Source organism: Colias croceus, chromosome 12 (assembly GCF_905220415.1).
Source record: "Colias croceus chromosome 12, ilColCroc2.1".
NCBI classification, from domain to species: Eukaryota; Metazoa; Arthropoda; class Insecta; order Lepidoptera; family Pieridae; genus Colias; species Colias croceus.
In genome coordinates this window covers 10,595,953-10,617,606 of record NC_059548.1, presented here as the reverse complement: position 1 = coordinate 10,617,606, position 21,654 = coordinate 10,595,953, and the positions used below count along the sequence as shown (strand labels likewise).

At 32.8% G+C, this 21,654-nt stretch overlaps 2 protein-coding genes across 5 annotated transcripts; one reads left to right on the top strand and one right to left on the bottom strand.

The window, feature by feature from the left end:
- Positions 1–4,225: 4,225 nt before the first annotated feature.
- Positions 4,226–7,788, bottom strand: LOC123695979 (protein-S-isoprenylcysteine O-methyltransferase). The gene is made up of 5 exons (XM_045641939.1): positions 7,395–7,788; positions 6,158–6,416; positions 5,594–5,703; positions 5,260–5,367; positions 4,226–4,465 (listed from the first exon to the last, which is right to left on the bottom strand). Exons 1-5 carry the CDS (start codon positions 7,620–7,622, stop codon positions 4,286–4,288), a joined length of 885 nt encoding a protein of 294 aa, XP_045497895.1. The 5' UTR covers positions 7,623–7,788; the 3' UTR covers positions 4,226–4,285.
- A 1,902-nt stretch (positions 7,789–9,690) lies between these two features.
- On the top strand, positions 9,691–20,057 carry LOC123695977. Of its 4 annotated transcripts, XM_045641938.1 has the most exons (7): positions 9,691–9,772; positions 9,902–10,325; positions 10,796–12,718; positions 13,187–13,375; positions 17,790–17,926; positions 18,756–18,841; positions 19,749–20,057. In XM_045641938.1, exons 2-7 carry the CDS (start codon positions 10,233–10,235, stop codon positions 19,817–19,819), a joined length of 2,499 nt encoding a protein of 832 aa, XP_045497894.1. In that variant the 5' UTR covers positions 9,691–9,772; positions 9,902–10,232; the 3' UTR covers positions 19,820–20,057. The 4 variants fall into 4 exon arrangements, with proteins under 4 accessions (XP_045497894.1, XP_045497892.1, XP_045497891.1 ...); XM_045641936.1 differs by lacking the exon at positions 18,756–18,841; XM_045641935.1 differs by lacking the exon at positions 19,749–20,057 and having other exon boundaries at positions 9,902–10,020; positions 18,756–19,154.
- Positions 20,058–21,654: the final 1,597 nt, after the last annotated feature.

Sequence of the window (21,654 nt, the reverse complement as noted above, 5' to 3'; positions counted from 1 at the left end):
ACTGATACTGATAGGCGATAGTTGATACACACGTCATGATTTGTGAACAACTGGTAGCACATATTAATTGATTGTCCATAGCTGAAGCATTGGCCTCTATGGATAATTTAGCGTAAGTAGCCGGTACTCGGTAGTCATCTAGGTACATGATTTGCCTGGGTTTTGTTTTATCGCAACTTCCTAGCAAAATTATGTCTCATGTCCCCTCGTGGGGCATGGGAGATGTACTACGTTTAAGAATCAGTTGCTCTGTTAATTTTTAAATAAAAATACCTGATCATCTTTTTCCTGCCAAAGCGAGGCATTTTTTTGATGATCGTCCCCAGACCCCACCGGGAATCGTACCTAGTTACGGCACTTGTTTTTACGCTCACGCATTGATCACTGTACCAAGGGGACCGTTAAGTTTAAAAAAATGAGTATTGATAGGTCTTAAAAGAGTGTACCTATACATACCTATAAATTGTGTGTAAAACACTTGCTTCTAAAATGCATTTAGTTGCAACGTCAAAAAAACTCTAGTCTCTACCAAGTCTCTACATTTAAACATTATGAGTCAGTTCGCTAATCACTTGTCTTTTGATATAGGTAGGTAATATCAAAGCTTACTTGGAAAAAATTTCAAGTGCACGTTTAAACCGGAGACAGTTATAATTTTAAGATAACGACCACGCTTCACAATAATTATTTTACTACACGTTTTTATTAGAAAAATGATTATTTTATCGCTCATAATCACATGAACATGTCATAATGGATAACATTCTCATTGTAAAACCACTCTAACTTGTTATTAAATTCAACAAGAAATACTATTATTATGTAAATTAAATTATTGATGCAGATACTTACATATTATACTTATGAATGAACCCGCACCTATATTACTTGCTCTGTGTCCTGCACTAAAGGCCATCGTGGTGGATTTTGATCTATGGCAAGTAAGAAGCCCGTGTCCCAGCAATGGGAACGTATATGGACTCATCACTCATGATGATGATGATGATGATAATGTGAATGATAGTAGGTAATGCTAATAAAACATGGTAGGTATTATACAATCGATAATTCATTTTACTTCGTCGCAAGTTTATAAGTATGTAGTTAGATCTTTATAAAAATCGTTTAAATAGAACATACAATAAATATACAACAAGTAAGTAGTTAGTTATATATTTCTATTTCTTTTTTCCAATTTTTGCAACTATTTTTTGAAAAGACCATTCAACATAAATAAACTCTACAGCTCTACACATTACAGATTCGCAATTCGCACTACATAATAGTATTTTTAAAAGTAGACGGGAAAAATGAGAAGAAACAGCAATTTAATCAAATGCTGCAACATTGACATTGCGACGGTCAATACCAAGATTATATTATAATATTCAGAAGAAAGTAAAGACCGGTCACTTTACTAGTATTATTTATTGACACAATAACAAGTTGAAAGCAATTTGTGAAAGTCGTTAATCATGTGAAGCGGATCTTTTCAGTGTTGTGTAACGGGGACTATTTTAATTTTAATTATCCATATTTTGGTAAAGAATGCCTAATCACTAATGTCTTTACTTTATCTCATAAATCAATTCAAAAACTAGTTTCCCGCTTGCGGCTTTTACGGGAAGTGGGAACTATGCGGGTTTTTCTTAAACTGCGCAGGCGAAGCCGCGGGCGGAAAGCTAGTAGTCTATATTTTTTCATTTCTCGAGCGTAGTTAAGTATGTACATAATTACGTCAGTATGTTGTTTTGTTTTGACGAGAAAAACAGACAAACATTATCGTTTATAATACTGGCTATGAACAAGCTATGAAATAATTGTTTATTTATATTGACTTTCTTCGACTTTGACTACCTAGTATACAGATGGCTTGTCTTATATAATCTGTGATATTTATTTAGTCTCAATTCTTGGTCTCAATGAATACTGAGATGACATGATAATGAGAGAAGAATTAATAAAACTTCAGAATCATTTATATATTTTTTATTTATTACATTCACAACCGTAACACAAACATCACATATAATATATGTCACAATTATTTACATGCAAAAGTAGTTAATTTCTTAGTAATTTTTAGAAACAAAATTATGTAAGTAATCTTAAATTACAAGAAAAAAAATGCATCATTAAAGATAGTTTATTTTAGTTTTATATAACAGCAAGAATATATTTAAATGCTTAATAAATGACATTTAACTACTTATTTACCGATAAATATGAACACAAAAGATTGTGCTATGATATGATACTTATGTAATTATAGGGTAAATTTCAACATTTTATGGTGAATCAAAAATTCTGAAATACATATGTATGTCGTGGCCATATCGTAGATTTGCTCATTTCATGAAATGGTCAATTTAGCCAAGCCAGATCGTTAAATCGTCAACCTTTCACGATTTGGTCATCCACGTTTGGATCCAAACGTGGATGGCCATTTCACGAAATGCGACCATTTTTGTTTCTTTTTTAAAAAGCGATTCGCTTCTGGCACTCGCCGGCCGCTGCTGCGGCACGCTCGCTTTGCTCGCTCGGCTCGTGCGTTGTTTATTAAAGTCCAACCTAACCTAACCTATATTTTATACGATCTGGCCAAATGTCGATGACCAAATCGTGAAACGTTGACGATTTAACGATCTGATCAAACTATGTTGGCCATTTCATGAAATGAGCAAATCTACGATATGGCCACGACATGTACACTACCTATAGATATATTCTAATTTCTATACATATGAAAGAGTCATGCTAGTTACACCACATAATAACTCAACAAATTTTAATAATTGTTTTTTTTTATTTATTCCTTACAATAAATGTCTACCCGGGTGAATCCCGGACATTAGGTGTATAAATTGAATAGGAAATTTAAATTCTTTCGAAAAGTAGATAGACTATATTTTTATTTACCAAAAGCATTTTTATTGGATATACCTTGTTAGGTATATTAAAATTTTACTTATCTATTCAAAGTTATAGAAAAAGTTAGGTAGTTAGTTAGGGATTTTAAATATATATTTCTTACACATATATAATAACTAGTGGTCCGCCCCGGCTTCGCCCGTGGTGTTTAAACCTACATGTTTAAACTATCCTATCTCTCAAGTTGGATCGAACTGCACATGGTGTGCGAATTTTATTATAATCGGTTGAGTGGTTTAGGAGTCCATTGAGGACAAACATTGTGACACGAGATTTATATATATTAAGATAAGTAACGGAAATACACAAGTCGACTAGTCAGCAAGTTCTATATAAATACTTTTATTAAAAAAAAACTAGCATGCGCCTAAGACTCTGTTCGCACAAAATGCTAATTATTTGGTAGCCCTTAGTAACAAAAACTGTTTTTGTTTCCTTAAATATTACCTATGGTTTTTATTAAGGGCCCTTAGTAGGTGAACACGGCAAAATGGACTGTTTTCTATGAGCTATAATTGAAAATATTGAAGATTTTTAGCTCTGAAATTTCGAATATGTATTACAGAACGTATGTGTGATGGGATGACTGTTTCCAAAACACGATTGGAAAAATTTTGCTCGATAAAACAAAATCCTGAAGTTACCTCTAAAATATCATATAAATGCTCATTACAACCGTATTTTACGATAATAATTCGTATAAAATCACAAGTATATAGGCATTTACCTTCTCGATTTCGTGACTGTTTTAGATTTAGAAAATACTAAATATTTTCATTCACTTTTTGATAAAAATGTGAATGGCGCTTACGTTTTTTAGTTTCGAGCACGTTGATTCCATACTAAACGCGGACCCCCTCACCGCTTACCTCAGGCCCGAATAGCTGAATTTTTGCTCACCGCCTAACCCCCCTTAAACATTATCGATCCTTTTGATATTAATTTTTTTTGTTTAAATTTGAGGATATATTTATGTAATTACGTATGTTACCATTGTAACTTAGCCGTTGATAAAACTTTTCGAAGTTTTGTAGTTCTTATCTCTTTATTAAATTGATAACGTAATTTATTGTGAACAGTTAAGTACGTCTTGGAATATACATGGTAATATTAAATGCAGACAAAATCACGGAATACAGCTAGCTAGTAGATAATAATAGCATTGTTAACACTGTTTATAATTTAATAATCACTAAAACACTGCACAGTAAACTCCATTTCAATATTTATTCTATTTTTTATATGCTTGCCCCACTATTTTAGTACGAACTTCATCACTGTATCATCTTAACTCTTGTTTGTTCGTCCCAATTCACCATGAGAATCGTCTCACGATGGAATGCTTCCTCCTATATCAGGTGGGTATATAACCCTGGATGAAGGGAATCCCGGTGCCGACCTGCTTCTGGTACACCAGGTACTGGTTCCCGAAGAAAGAGATCAGGAACATCTCCTCAGCGTAGATACGCTCTTGGAAGAACGACCAGGAGACTAGTGCGTAGATTAATACGCACACCGGGTTGAGCAGTATGATCTGTGATATAGAGAACATTTATAATTATTATGAAAAACTCCATAGTGTTATAAAATGCAAAAGAAAAAGAAGATCACTTTTGTAAGTATTGAAAATTTGATATTAAGTTTTACACATTCAAATGCAAACATTATAATATGAGGATTTTTTTAGAATAGAAAAAAATGTTGTGTGGTTTTATGAAACCATGGTAAAAGTGACACTTTTTTTTCACACTATAGACATTTAACTAAAAATTATCGTATTTGTACGATAATTATCGTACGTATCGTGCGTCACGCGACATGCGCTACACAGACCAAAAAGTTTGAGACGATGTAATAAAAGTTTCACTTTAAAAAAAATAATCTAATATGAATATTTTGCCATGCCATAGTAACATCTAGTCTATGCGCCCAGCAAATCAACAATCGAATTTTTTCCACTCTTCTGGTTTTATGATCCAACAGAATATTTCAATGCCATTAAATTTAAAATATTTGTATTTATTGAGTAAGTATATAAAAAAAAGACTCTTAAAAGATTAACTATCAAGTTCCATGACTTTTCAGTAGTAAAAATATGCGAAGCTAATTTCGAACTACTTGTTTTTACAACTTACAGAAACAAACAACTATTGTCTTACCACAAAAACTTTAGACAGGCTTTAACTTTAAGCGCGGGTTCTCTTTAATCTGGTTTTGTCATATTCCACATAGACAACTATTAAAGTGACAGATCCCTGGTTTAAAGTTAGACTGTGTTTAAATTGTTTTGTGGTAATACCATTAGTTTTTAATACTTTTACAACTAACCTGTGTCCCAATAGACCAATAGAACCAACCCACGTAGCTTGGATGTCGGCAATATGCGTACACGCCGTGCGTCACTAGTTGATGGTCAGCCTTCTTTACTGTTTGCACCTGAAACCAATTATTTTAAATCTATAATTCATTTCAATTTAAAATTAGAGTATTTAATTGTAAGCAATGTTACGGAATACAATATTTCGAAAATTTACAATCTCGTGAGATGGATTGTAATCTAAAGGTTATGAAAGATTTATTCTATATAAATAATAAATATAATATACAAAATTTTAAATATGCAAAGTCCACTTTAACCTAATCCTGTACAAAACATACTTACATGATGATTAAAGTTGGTTTTCGCTGTAAACATTGCCATTTTCCTTAAGAACTCCCCTCCAATGCACATTGCAAAACCAAATAAGGACAACCACAGTGACATTTTCAATTCTGTAAATTTTGTTAATGGCCTTAATTAAATATTTTCATTTAGAAGAATTTTAAACGACTGGTAGTATAATAAATAAAAATATAAAATTGTCATGATTTTAAAAGAGCAACTAGATTTTCTCGTCAGCTCTTCTCTGTAGACTGCTTTCAGAACCAGTGTTAGCTTTGTTATTAAAAAAGTGTTTCTAGAAGAAGTATTGAATAATAAATTACTAGCTTACCGCCCGCGGCTTCGCCTGCTTTGCCTAAAACCTAATAAATTATATACTAAAACCTTTGAATCACTCTATCTATTAAATAAAACTGCATCAAAATCCATTGCGTAGTTTTAAAGATTTAAGCATACAAAGGGACATAGGGAAATAGGGACAGAGAAAGGGACTTTGTTTTATACTATGTAGTGGTTTGAGTTTAGAAGTATTGATTGTAATATAGGTTATTGCTATGAACTTACTAGGGAAAAAGTAAGATTCCACTGCCATTTCAATCCAGCTGGCTACCGCAGCAACCCAGTACTGTACACTGTGGTTTAATATGAATGAGTCTACCGTCAGAGTCTTGGGATTCGTCAGAGCCACGGCCATAAACTCGGAGAAGTGGAATATTGATAGAACCATGATGTATAGCCCGTAGGCTCTCCAGCTATACTCAAACTGGGTCAAGTACAACCCAGTGGCAAAAACTGCACCAAGAAATGCTGCTCTCACTGCCACCTAGTAGAACATGCAAAACATTAGTAATATTTCTTATGAACTAAGTAGAAATGTGCCGTTTGCAATGCTAATACAGATTAGGCTTATGAGTACTTAGCATACGTGTAAAGGTAATTATGCATAGTTATATTTCATTTCAGATATAAAAATGTTAATAATACAAGTTAATTCGGTAAAACTGTACATTATAGGGCGTGGAGTTGAGAGTCGACAATTTTTTTGTGGTTAGCTATTGTCCTATGGAACCCAAATCTGAAATTTCACACCAAGGAAACTTTTAGTTTTTGAGTTACGAATTTTTGAAAATCGGAACATTACTATAGAAAGTTACTCCATCTTGTTTTTGTTACGCATATTTATTATTTTGTCAATGTCAAATTTGGCGTAAAACAATTCGAGACGCTCCGCTCGCTGCGCTCGCTCCGCTCGATTGTTTAAAAAAAGTCTAACATAACCTAACCTAACTTGTTTCGAGTTCGGAGAGTTTTTTTTTTCGTAAAAAGTTAAACAAAATAAATTAAGTGTCAAATTTGGCTATTCATTTCACGTAAAACAATTCGAGACGCTCCGCTCGCTGCGCTCGCTCCGCTCGATTGTTTAAAAAAAGTCTAACATAACCTAACCTAACTTGTTTCGAGTTCGGAGCGTTTTTTTTTTTTCGTAAAAAGTTAAACAAAATTAATTACTCTACTTAATGGTTAGAAATGTTGTACTTGAAATGAATCACACTAAGCAGGTAGGTACTGTGTGTCAGGTTGATATTGACAAAACAATAAATATTATGCGTAACAAAAACAAGATGGAGTAACTTTCTATAGTAATTTTACGATTTTCAAAAATTCGTAACTCAAAAACTAAAAGTTTCCTTGGTGTGAAATTTCAGATTTAGGTTCCATAGGACAATAGCTAACCATAAAAAAAATTACGACTCTCAACTCTACGCCCTATAATGTACAGTTTAGCCGTTAATTCACTTACATCATATGCGAAGCCTTTGTAATAATAGCGTAGAATAAAATTAAGCAGGCAAAAATATAACGCCGGTCCCCAGTAGGTAAGTGCCCATAATTCCGATGTAAAGCCCAATATGCTTCCAGAAAATAAGGTGATGATAAATATTATTGATGATAAACTGAAAAAACTGAAAGCTTGGATCGCCGCTGGGCATATAGGCCGGTGCAGTACACTCTGTGTGTTGGAACTCATGATGATTTATTTCAAATTAAAATCACTATCATTTTCTATTTATCGCTTAGCTAAAGTTAGAGCACTGAATGTTTCTATTCTGAACCAGACACTGACTCATTTTTATTGTAAAAATAAAAGTGCACTTGCAAGTTGCAAATTTACATTCGCCATTCGGTGACTTGGTTTGTCAAGTGTCAACTGTCAAAACAACGAAAATGACATTTAAAAAAAGCGATGACAGCTGCATAATATAGTATTTGGATACACTGGACATTGGCGAAGTCCCTTTTTATTGGGTGAAGCCAAGAAGCTTATATCTAATACACTGGAGATTGCACTATGACCATTGACTTGTCACAAGAAAATATAACCTTGAATGACGTCAGTGTTGTTTTTTGTCTCTTTCTGTGGGTGACCACACTGGTCTGTATATTCAGGATTTTTCGAAATAGAAAAAACTAAAAATCATGGTCTATAAATAATAACGACATATATTTTTAACAGTATTAATTATATTATAATATTACTGGCCATACTTTATAGGTACATACAATTTTAATTGGTATAGAATGATAATTTTAAATAACTCTTGGCTACAAAGCCTGGATATGATCCGATATATAGCATTAACAATTAACATCCTTTGTAAATAGAGGAAAGTTGTGTTTTGCATCAGATGCTGTTTACCAAATTGTAAGCTACTCAGATCTTCTTTTTAAACGCGTTGCTTCGACGGGTCAATTTCAAGCCAAAATCATCAAAGAAAAACTGTTTATAATAAACGCCTTGCACAAATTTCAGCTAACTTTACAAAGTTTATTTTTCAAAAGGTATTTTTTTCTGGGTCGTAATCCTCAGTAATTTTACCCTTGATGGGCACATATATTTATTTTTATTTTACTTTTTGGAAAGCTGAAATACCTAAAACAAAAAATATGAGGTAAGTTAAAAAAGTATAAATTTAAATTTTTAAATTTAAACAACGAACAATCTTATAACTACATGTGAGTGCAATACCGATGTCGAGTGTTGTTTCATTACTAGTAAAAATCTTGAAAATGGTGTTCTAAATTTCATCATAATATTGTTATTACAATATATTCTCTTCACTATCCATAAAAACTCGTCATCATGGTTACCTTACTTGTTAATTTTGTTTATTGAAAACTTGTTGAAAAATGATAAAGTATTAGGAAAATAACAAATTTAACATGAATGCTTTCTAAAATGATGCAAAATTTTACAATTTTTGCCATTGAAATGATTCTAAACAGGTAAATGCAGGAGTATTGAGGAATATTGTAAATAACGTAAATATACACTTGCCTGTGAAATTCTATGCCAGAATTTGGTGTCCAAACACTTCTGCAATTTTTCACAATGCAATACATTATTTATATTCGGAAAATATTTATTAAATACGCAACAATATTAACTTAAATATTCGAAGCGACGCAATTTTTTTGACACTTATGCCATATTGTCAAAGTGAGAGTTGCTACAATTTTATTATGGTAACTACCCATAATCAGGGCGTATCGCTTTTTAATAATTGGTCCAGATACTTATTTTATTTAGCATAAATAATAATTGTCTCATCCAACAATGCTTCTGAATGACGTTGTTGGCAATTTATCAACAAACTCATGTACAAAAACTAACCTTTTGCACAGAATATTACGGCATACATAGTAGCCTTGGGAAAACTTCGTATTAACAGTGGCAATACCAAGTTAGGTGTGAAAGTGATAAAAGACAACAATTTTCTTGTTACACGTCAAATGTTCATACCGAAATCTCCAGTGTATAAGATATAAGCTTCTTGGGTGAAGCCATTATTTAAGAGAAGAAGAAGAAGTAGTATAGTATGGCAACAAAATTCGATTGAACGTGGATTGAACATTTGCAAATTTCTTCATATTTGTTCAACGTATTGTGTCATTAGCGCGAACATCGAATGATTAAATATATATTATTAAATAAACTGAGGTAATTCAATTATCTTATGGTCAATTTTTCAAATAATCCCAAAACCCTGAATATACAATCTCGCCATTCATGCTTTTTTTGTGTAGACAACGCTCTATGTACATTTTTTATTTTTCGTGACCATGGCAACTCGTAATGTTTTGATTTGACTGTCGAGAAAGTAAAAGTGAGAAATCTACGTAAGTTTTAAATATTTTTTACTCGTTTATCATAAATTGTCAAAATTTACAGTTTAAATTCTAATCCTTATTTATGTATAAAGTACTTCACATTTCCCAATAAACAGCAAAACATTTTCTTACTTGTAGAAAATTCATATTATGGCTATCTACGGGTTTTCCACCAAATAAGGAACTGCATGTTTTTCTCATCATCTGCAGTGAATATAATAATGTAAATAGATGGAATCTGTTAACCGGCTGTCCATGTAAGTGCCGAAGTGTTTAATTAACTGACGTAATCGCCTATGACAACATCAGCGCAGATATTTTAATGAGCAGAGTTTTCATTATATTAACGGACATTATTTGAGATCACTATCGGCACTTACAATTTCCTATAGAACTTTTTGTGGTCAAAATGGATTAGTATGGGATTAGTGTATCGTGTATTCAGTAATTCGCTGATGTAACCGACAAAATGAACGATCCGTGGGATGTAAAGTGCGTGCGACAGTCGGGTCAATATACGTCTTGTATGAAATTAAATGGGGTGCCCCTTCTTCCGCCTGTTGTAAGTATCTTATTTAATATAGCATAGTTTTTGTTCAAATTTTACTATTCAATTGGCTATTTTTGAATTAAATATTAGATATAAACAATATTACTACTTGACTTTGAATATTGATTGCAAATTCTAATTTATTTATATTATAATTATAATTTATAATCATAATAAGACACCTATGAATATCAAATGTATTTAAATTTTAATTTCCAAAAAAATTTAGAATAAAAAAAATATATTTTTTTTTTAGTTCCGACAATGTTACAATTTATTATGATCATTATTTAAATAATGTCATGCATGAATACATCTCTAAATTATTATTTGAAACATTGCATATTTGTAATATCTATATAAAAAAGTCATATTAACCATAAATAAGTAGAGATTAAACAACACATAAACCAATTAATGGTGAAATAAATACATTTATGTAACATGATTACAGCAAATAAGCTTAATATTTAATATTTCAGTTATCTAGAGAATGTCGCAAAGAAATGCAGTACTACAAGTTGTTAGCGCAAGAAGTAGAGAAAAGGATAAATACACTGAAAATATTTATGGTCGAGAGTGACACTGAGTCGATTGACGATAAGACTGATGCACCCGATTTACCAGAGTCAGAGCACAATGATAACTTGTCCCCTACAGATATAGCAGTATATAATGCCAATGTTACACCCACACTTAAAAAAGAAGTAACATCTATAGATAGCAGCGAGAATAACACTTCTGAACTTGATTCCCCGAACACCTGTGAAATCGACAGTATTTCCAAAACACCATCTAAATTTATAATAGACTTAAGCATTAGCCTGAACGACAGCAAAACAGTTACAAACACACCAAATCCAGTAGAAGTACCTGAAAGAGACTGGGAATGTACAAAAAATGTAAATAAAGATGTCACTGATATAAGTAATAAAGAAAATCTGAAAAGCGTTGATGATAAATTATTTTTTAGCATCAGTCTAAACAATGATTTCTTATCGGACCCTCTGTCTATCACATTTGATCAAGAAGGACCCCCTTCTCTTAGTTCCAAGAGCTTTACGGGTTCCCTTAATAATATCCACACAGAGAGCATTAGAGACTCGAAAATTATACCTCTATCTCGCCAACGATCTTACACAGTTCTGAAACCGAGTCCTCTACTAATGGCTCATCTTGAAGTTCAATCTTTGAACACTGGGGTAGAAATAAATTCAATATCCATGAGTGAATCAATGTCCAACCTGAGCTGTCCGAATAAAAAGCGAAGGAGTTGGGATTTAGAAACTGCAAAAGTGAAATGGTCGTCCATGGCTTTGGAGTTGAAGCAAAACAGTTTAAAGAAAACAACGAAAGACAAAAATGGTGTTACGAAGTCCGCAACGAAAAAGGTGACGCAATCGGCGCCGGTAAGTCACAGCAGAGCGAGATCACTGGTTCAAGAGAGAAATAAACGAGTTTCTAATATCTATAAACCTACTAATAAATCGGAGCCTATTCCAAAAACAAAGAAAAACCAAAGCCCTGTTCGTAATCAATCAGCTAATCCGCCTGTATCAAAAACAAATTCCACCAAAATTTCACCAATTCCAAACGGAGTAGAGAAAAAGGCACCTACTCCTAAACAACTGATCTCTGAATCAGAAGATCCAGCTGCTCGCGTACGAGAGCTTTATGAAAAAATCCAAAAACAACAACTCATTCAAATGGCCAGCTTAGTTGAAAAACAGAAGAAGGAACAGATGCTGTTACAACAAGTATTTGAAGAGCAGAATAATTTATTGTATTCCCAGTTAAAAACTATATGTCCAAAACCCTCAAATGATGTGAAAGAAGCCTGGGGAGATAAAGATACAGATAGAGGCCCAGTTAGTTTGAGCCAATTGATAAATTCAGAGCCAACCGATAGCCCTGTAGTTGCTTCGCTTACGGAAACAAACAATTATATAAATCACTGTGATAATGTTTTGAAAAAGTCTAGAGATATTACTGGGAGTATAAAGAAAGCGACAAAGTGTCCATCGAAAGAAAAAAGTCCTCCGAAAAGTCAATCTAACGTGAACTGTACAAAGAGTCAATCACCAGGACGTAGGAGTTCACGAAAACTTACTTACGATAGTGCATCGACAGACCGAGATTACGACCTTATTCTTACCGATCGAACGAATGACACTATGGCCGATCTTAACGTGACCTTTCCGTCAGATAATGAAGAATGTCAACCCTATCATAATATAGATCCTTGCAATAATGACATTTCAAATGCAGTACCCATGCAGCTTATAGCACCATGCAAGTCTACAGACAGAGCCATTAAAAGCATGGAAGAAACAATACAAAATTCAATAAAGAGCATGTGTGGTAGAAAGCCACGAAGTATTTGTCGGCAGGCCACACCACAAGAGGTAATTTAGTTACAATAATTTGCAATTTTGTAATTAAAAATTAGAATCTTAACATGTAGAATTCTAGAATCATTTAAAATCAATATTCTAAAGTAACATAGACTATTCAAATCATTAAATATTGCTTATCTTTTCTACATCCATTTTCTTACCTTGATCATTCAGTTCTTATTGCTATTTCTATTTTCTTCCTTTCCTCTTCTGTTGTCCTTTCCTGTTTCTTATGCTCTTGTTTCTTGGCTTTCCCCATTACATCCTTGCATCTTTTTCAGGATTAAATCTTCTTGAGTACTATTTTTGTGTATACCTCTTGCTTTCCTGTTATATTGTCCTTTACCGTTTCTCCTACTCCTGGCCTTCTCTATTACGTCCTTATATCTTTAACCCACAATTTTCTTGCCTTCTGGATTACATCCTTGCATCTTTGTCTGGATTAAATTTTAAGGGTAACAATTTTATGTACTAAAGATAGCCGCAGCCACGAAAATAGTGGCTCACGTAAAGGGGTATCTAGTCCGTCGGTTGATGCGCACGGAGCGCGTGCAGGGCACGGTGCAGACGATCAAGGACGCGCTGCTGTGTGCGCTGCAGCTGCACCAGGATCGCGAGGGGATCCGGGGAGCTGATGTAGACCTGCATAGACGGTTGATTCAGCAGGTTAGGTTATACGGAGATTAAACTATTGTTGTATTGGTGATTTTACGAGATTATAATGGATTTAAGACGTGTTAAAGATTAAAACCGCAATTTTAAAAGTTTGGAATGCTTTATGGATCAATCATAGTTTTAACTAGGTATTTGTAATTTTCAGTTCTAACTATTTAACATTTCTTGTGATAACTTCGATCGGATAATTTTAAAAAGATATTTTGTAAGACGCACTGATTAACTTTGTTTTTTTGATACAATCTCAATGGTAAGAATATGAGCGATAATTCCAGTGGTCTAAAAAATATAAAAATAAAAATTTCCAATTAATAGTTTCTAAGTAATAGGATTTTACTATGACAGATAAAGTTATATGGACTGTAGAGTATAATGTGAGTTACTTTTTAAGTAATTAATCATTTATGTAAGCTACAGTTTCTGTATTAGCTGCATTTCATTCACAAGTAATATCGTTTTAGACATCCATAAGTAAACTCAAACTCAAACTCAAACATTTATTTATTCAATTAGACTTCTTCGAGAAGCACTTTTGAAACGTCAATACATATTTTTATCATTTACCACCGATTCGGAAAGCAGTATCTATGGAGAAGAATCGGCAAGAAACTCCATAGTTGCTCTTTTAAATCATTTCAGTATTACAATTTAATTTTACAAAATATGTAAGTAACCGTACGTATATATTATCATAATATGCCAAAGAACTGTCCTGCGGTTCTCACGCGACAACCCTCCATGGGTTTTTATCTTCCATATATTCCTTAATGCTGTAATAGGCTCTCTGAACTAAGACGTTTTTTACATAATTCTTAAATTTAGCACTACTAAACTCTTTAATACTATGAGGAATTTTGTTGTAAAAAAGTATACCTTGACCCATAAATGAATTTTTAACTTTAGCTAACCGGTAAAATGGCATTTCAATTTTATTTCTGTTCCTTGTGCCATAACAGTGTCTATCTCCTACTCTTGTGTGTAAGTCTGCGTTTTTGTGTACATATAAAATATTATTAAATATATACTGTGATGGTACAGTGAGGATACCAGTATTCTTAAAGAGATCTCTTAGTGAGTCCCTAGCACGTAAATTATATATAGAGCGTATGGCTCTTTTCTGTAATATAAATATAGTTTCAATATCTGCAGCCCTGCCCCATAGAAGAATTCCATAGGACATAATGCTATGAAAGTAGCTAAAATAAACCAATCTAGCCGTGTCTACATCGGTGAGATGCCTTATTCTTCGAACTGCATATGCAGCTGAACTAAGCTTAGCAGCGGTGGCGGCAACATGGGCCCCCCATTGTAACTTCTCATCTAGTGTCAATCCAAGAAAAACAGTAGAATCCACAGGGTATAATACCTCCCCGTTTAAAATAATATCCCTTTTTACCTTTTTTACATTTGGAAGGATAAATTCTACACAATTTGTTTTTTTTGCATTTAATAATAAATTATTAGCAGTGAACCAATTGGATATGCGTAAAAGAGCAGAGTTTACTTCGTCAACGTTTGAGTCATGTCTATCCACATTAAATATTAATGAGGTATCATCTGCAAACAGTACTATTTCACACATATCCTGCAAATAATAAGGTAGGTCATTAATATATACTAAGAACAAAAACGGTCCTAAGATAGATCCCTGCGGAACACCTATGTTAATCGGCGCACCGTGAGATTTCTCTCCATTAACAACAACGGTTTGTACCCTGTTCTGAAGATATGAAGCTATGAGGTCCTGAGATAAACCTTTAATACCATAAAAATTTAGTTTCCGTAATAGAGTGGTATGTTCTACACAGTCAAAAGCCTTAGAAAGGTCACAGAATATCCCTAAAGCATTCTTTGAATTTTCCCATGCTTTATATATATGTGACAAAAGAGCTATTCCAGCATCAGTAGTAGAGCGCCCCTTTGTGAAACCAAACTGTTTGGCGTGCAGTAAACCATTTGATACAAAATGACTACATAATTGGTTTAAAATTAATTTCTCGAAGACTTTGCTCAAAGTTGGTAAAATGGAAATTGGCCTATAGTTATTACAGTCTTCCTGGTCACCACTTTTAAATAAAGGAATTACTTTACTTAACTTTAATAAATCAGGGAATATACCACAGTCACAACATTGATTAAATATAAACGCTAAGTGGTTGGCAATGTTTTCTATAATATTATTTACTAAATTTACAGACATTCCCCAGAGATCACATGTTTTTTTTAAGTTTAATGTTTTAAAAGTTTTAACAATTTCCTCTGCAGTCACATGTCGCAATTCAAATAATACATTACACTCAGCAACATGGTCCCTCAAGTAGGACTCCGCAAGCGCTGATGACGAATTTAATTTTTCGGTAATACTAACAGGGACACTACTAAAAAAATCTTCAAAAGCAAGCGCAACATCAGCACTTTTGTCAATGACCCTACCAGCATTAACAAGTTTTATGGTACTATTTGATTGGCTTTTGCCCATTTCACCATTAATAATTGACCAAACCGTTTTAACTTTGTTATCAGAGTTGCGTATTTTATCTCTGACATACAAGCACTTGGCAGTGAAACAAACTTTTTTAAAAGTTTTTGAATAATTTCTAACATAACTAAGAAATGACATGTCTTTGTTATATTGCTTCATGCCATATAACTCATATAAAACATTCCTGCATCTGTGTATACTAGGTGTTGCCCATTGGCTAAATGGTAAATCCTTGGTAATACTTAAAGATTTAACTTTAAAGATTTTTTCAAACTCATTATGAATTAAATTAAAAAGATTTGTAAACATTTCACAAGGATTATTATGAAAGGATTGATCATTCAGGCCAGGCAATTTATTATTAATATTATCTCTAAATTTATGAATGCCTTTTTTAGTTATAGGCCTAACATTAATTCTTTTAAATGTAGGTATGCAATCCCATTCAAAAACTACTTTCTGGCCACAGTGATCCGAAGTCAGTGTATTGAGAATATTTTTTTCTAAAAAGTTACAATCACAGTAAACATTATCAATACAAGTTGCAGAACTAGGTGTAATTCGTGTGGGTTCATCAAAAAGTTTATGTAAATTAAATGATTGAAATAAATTAACTATTCGTGTTGCCGTTTGTGTGTGTGAAAGTAAATCAATATTAAAGTCTCCACATACTATAACCTTCTTTTCACGTCTGCTCAAACGCTTTAATATTTCTTCCATGACTGTCTCAAACATATTATAGTCACTGGAAGGAGGCCTATAAACGCAAACAATAATGTAACGCTCAAGTTCAACACAGGACAGTTCAATGGTGCGTTCTACAGATAGACTAACAATGTCAGTTCGTTCTTTGCATTTTACACTATTGTGTACAAAAATAAGAGAACCTCCATGAATAGCATGTTTCCTAAAGTATATACTTTTTAACTCATAATTATCAACATTTATTAACAACTGACATTGTTTAAGCCAATGTTCTGTTACACAAAAAACTTTAATACTATAATGATTTAAGAATAATTCTATTTCTAATAATTTGCTAGCCAAGCCTTGAATATTTTGATGTACAATGGAAAAAGGCTGCTTAGCTGTTGTCTTACATACTAGTTTAAATCTAGCTTAGGGCTAAATTTTCTGTCAACACTTAACCTAGGTTGGTGTATATAGTTACTACTACATAAAATTATAGTAGATCGATGGTCTGATACAGAACATGTACCAGACTGGTTAATAATTTTATATGCTATTAACATAGCAAGTTCTTTCTTATATCTAAATGGCAGATACACTGTATTCTTTGTCAGACAAAAAGATTTTATACAGGAATTTAAGTCAAAATATATAAATGCATCACTATGATGATTTGTTAAATTATACAATTTCAAGTTAATATTTTAAATAAACCTATATTGATTTTGTGTCAAACCAGGCAAATACGGTAATGTACACAACATAAATTTACATTTTGTCTCACCACTAATTTTTAACATTTTTTGAAATCCTATATCAATGTCATGTTTTTTTAAATTAAAACTATCTCCGTATAATATAATAACAATACTATTTTCATTAAAACTAAAATTATCTAATGAATTCATGATATATGTAAATGAACTATTAGGAGTGCAAAAATTAGTAACTTTATGCCCTAAGTTGTTAAGCAAAGCGCCAAAACCCTGACCTATATTATCTGACAAAAGTATAATAGTTGAGTCTCACATTTCCATGCTAGGTTCGTTTTTTGCTGTTTTACCTACAAACCATGGATTTGTCATACTCAAAGAAATTTTAAACTTTATTTTTGACAGGGTTGAGATATTTGAGATATTTTGAAAACTACCCACCCTCTTGCAATTTTTATGTGTATCTGATAATATATTATTATACCTTGTTCTTAAAAAAATTAATCAAATTCCCAAACAGATAACAGCAGCATGTTACACACTACACGACACGTTCATAACAAGTACCGCCGCGGAAAGATGCGCCATGATCGCGGCGGACCGCGGCCGGCGGCGCTCACTCGCGAGCCGACCGCCGCCGAGACAACACCGACCCACGTGAGTGGATGTGATTTGTTGTAAAATGTTTGAAGAAATGTGTGTGAGAATATTTTTTTTACATATTTATGAAAATTTGTTATTGAACGAACAAAAGAAAAAAAAACAGATTTTTTTGTGTAGATGTAATTTTGTTACGTGTTTGGAAAGAAAACAAAAATCTAATAATATTTATGTATATTTGAAGTAAGCATTATCAACCAAATATAATTCATCAACCAAATATCATTATCAAAGTTTATATGGTATAATGGATATGAATAACAAGTGATAACTGCGTTAAAAACAACCGACTTCAAACTTGCACTTGCAAAATTTACAAATACCTACAGACAAAAATGCTCATAAAATAAAAACTACTGGGCCTATCCGAATAAAATTTTTATGGGACCAATTCGACACCATCCCGCATCGAACAAAAAAAGAATCACGTAAATCGGTTCAGAAACCTCGGAGTAATCGGTGTACATACATAAAAATAAAAAAAATATACCGGCCGAATTGATGATAACCTCCTCCTTTTTTTTTAAGTCGGTTAAAAAAGGAGTAGTCCAAAAAGTTAATAAACAAATCAATCAGTGTACTATTAAAATACATATTCAAAGTAGCTTTACGTATTTAAGCAATGTTCTTCTATAATATCATTTGTTCTTATAAAATATAGATATAGAGTCTTGTGTGTGTGTTTGTGTTTTGAATTTCGATGCGTGGTTTTAATTGAACGCATGGATTTTGTTCTATACGAATTGAATTTTTGATTGAATTGAATGATATTGTATGTAAATAAATACAATCGGTGGTGGTAACCATAAAGGTGTGTGTACAACAGGGACCTAATGTCGCAAAGTCACTGCGGCGCGTTCCCGCCGCGCGCGAAGCGAGCGCCGACCAATCTCATGACTCAGTCGAACTATGGTAACATTAGAATTGTTAAACTCTTGTTGTGCACGTCTGTTTTCGTTTTTTTGAAGTGAAACTTCTTTAGGCGCGTTGACAGTAAATTTTGAAGGTAGCGTCATGGCAATACCGTCACGTCATGGAGCAAGACGATGATTTTGGTTTCTTTGAATCTTGCCAAAGAAGTTTCACTTTTGACACGTGTGCTCGATACACGCTCTTTTTTGTGTATGCTTGTTTTTTCTTTTGCACGGTCTGTCTGTTGTTTGTTTCTCTTTTCAAGCAATTGGTGTTTTTGTTGCGGAGTCTGGTGATTAAAGCTTATTTTTGGTTTACGTAGGTATCGGATTTGCATGTCTGATAAGAAATTGTTGTTGTCGTTGTGTATTGCTATATCTATAAGTATTAGTATATTTAGCACTAGCCGCTTGCCCGGCTTCGTCCGAATTGATATATAGAAATATCCATTATTACTTGTGATAATGAAAGAATTTTAATGATAAGATCAATACATCCTTTTGGTCCTTCGAGCCTGATTATCTTTGCCAAGAATGTGTAAATGCTAACTGCGATATTACTCGTACCCTAGACACATACAAAGCTATATAATTATTTAAAGAGACATTTAGTGGCAATTGGTCCTTCGAGCCGGATTGACTGGGACAAAAATTTTAAAATGCCGTCTAGTAACTGTGCTATTACTTGTCCTCTCCTCTCTATTAATAATATAGTAACGTATTATAAAATTTACGGTGGCATTTAGCGGCTATTGGTCCTTCGAGCCAGATTGACTGGGACAACATTTTTAAAATGCTATCTATTAACTGTGCTTCGTACACATTATACATATTATATAGGTACACAGTTAAAACATTATTCTACTTACCTCTATTAATAATTTATTAATCTATTATAATATTTACAGAGACCTTTAGCGGCGAGAAAAGCGTAGTCCGCCGCTACATGCCGAGCCCGCGGCGACGCCCGTGGCGCTGACCGTGCGTGCCTCACTTTATCGCGAGGTGTTGGCTGCGGGACTACAGTATAAATGGACCTTAACCGACTTCGCTTGTATAATATACACTCAATGGAAACGGACCTTAACAAACTTCGCTTGTATAATATACACCTTTTGTAAACGGACCTTTATTCCATGGTTATTAATTATTACATGCTTCAAACTTGGCTTGTAAAATTGATTCGTATTTTAATGAAATTTGTGAATGCTTGTTGATTTGCTTTTTTTTTGTACGTGTTCAAATATAACTTAATATCTCAGCATTTATTAAAAAAAAATGGTTTTGTAGCTTTTAACGAATTTTTAATCATGGTACATTCAATGTTTTTTTAAAAATAAAAAAATATTAAGGATTTACTGAATTTGCAAAGCCTGTTTTACATTCCAAGGTATTTAAACCAGTCTTTTATTGAATGAAAAAGTTTATTGTGTCATGTGTGTCTAAAATGTTTGATGAAAAGTAGTTGAGTATATGACGACAAATTTTAGTGAAAACTTTTTTTTTTTCGATAAAATGATAGTGTTAGTGTTTCGTTTAATCTTTTTCAGTGAAAGAATGCATAGATTTCATAGAACAAGTAAACAATCAAAGCATTTACTTGTAAAAATATGTGTGAAATTTCGTCCAAAAGCAGTCCAGCCCCCCTAGCCAAGTCGCTTTCTGTTAGCGTAGCGTTCAATAGAATAGACTACGAATGTATGAGATTGATGTAGCTGTAGATACGATCTACAGCTTACGTCAATCTAGGGCTAGGGGGGCAGGTTTCATTTATATTCCGAAAAACCTTTTTTTTTACATATTAAAGTTACATGTATCAACTAGATTATGTGAAAATATCTTTAAATTTATATATAAATCACATATTTTATGTTACTGACAATTACTATAAGATATCTTCATTATTAAATAATATACGGTGCTGAAGGAAATAAAGATTTATCTGAAGCACATTTTTACCATATTATTAGCTGTGAATAACAATATGAATCAGGTACAATAATTATTATAATAATGACAAGCTTCCAGCAGAGGCTTTGTGGTTGTGTAACCAATTATAAAATATTGGCTTTAAGTGCGGGTAGTTTTAGTTTTAAATTTTGTATTGGCTTTTTTGGACATTGTTGGAATTAAACATTTCATAAATTGTGTTTTTAAGCTTGTAAATCAGTTAATTGGTCAAAATTATGACATTGAATACATTAGTAAATAGTTTTTGAAACTGTAAATGTGCATGGATTAATCTACGTATATATATGAAAATGAAATCCGTTTTCCTTGGTCACGGCATCACGCGTGAACGGGTGGACCGATTTCGATATTTTTTTTTTATATATTACTTGAAGGACGAGGATGGTTCATATGGAAAAATACCATAAACATGTACCACGGGCAGAGCCGGGGCGGACCGCTAGTTTGTATTATCATCTGTAGATTATATTTTAAAAAATTCCAACATGTCACATTAAATTTATAAGTAGTTTAGGTTTTTGCTAGTTGTAGCCTTTAAAAATTATGTAAAGCGATAATTCGCGCTAGTCAGTTGTATTATTGGCTTAATGACCAATATTCGGCACAAATTCAAAATTATAAAACGCTTGTACAATTAAGGTCACGTTAAATATATTTTTTGTGAACTAATTTACATAAAACATTTTAAAATATGAGTTGTTTTATTTGTTCCTCAGTTTACCCACAAATGTTTATTTTTTTTTGTTTTAGAAAATTGTTATACAATCACAATTAAAAAGCGTTACTATTTTGTCTGTTCCTTATGTATAATTCGAATTTATAACTTGTCTATCATTAATATTA

Coding starts and splice junctions, on each gene's coding strand:
- LOC123695979 (XM_045641939.1), bottom strand. CDS start 7,622: ATGAGTTCCAACACACAGAGTGTACTGCACCGGCCTATATGCCCAGCG. Junction 5,368..5,593: donor AAACCAACTTTAATCATCAT/GTAAGTATGTTT, acceptor AATTGGTTTCAG/GTGCAAACAGTAAAGAAGGC. Junction 4,466..5,259: donor ATTGGTCTATTGGGACACAG/GTTAGTTGTAAA, acceptor TCTATATCACAG/ATCATACTGCTCAACCCGGT.
- LOC123695977 (XM_045641938.1), top strand. CDS start 10,233: ATGAACGATCCGTGGGATGTAAAGTGCGTGCGACAGTCGGGTCAATAT. Junction 12,719..13,186: donor GGCAGGCCACACCACAAGAG/GTAATTTAGTTA, acceptor TATGTACTAAAG/ATAGCCGCAGCCACGAAAAT. Junction 13,376..17,789: donor ATAGACGGTTGATTCAGCAG/GTTAGGTTATAC, acceptor ATTCCCAAACAG/ATAACAGCAGCATGTTACAC.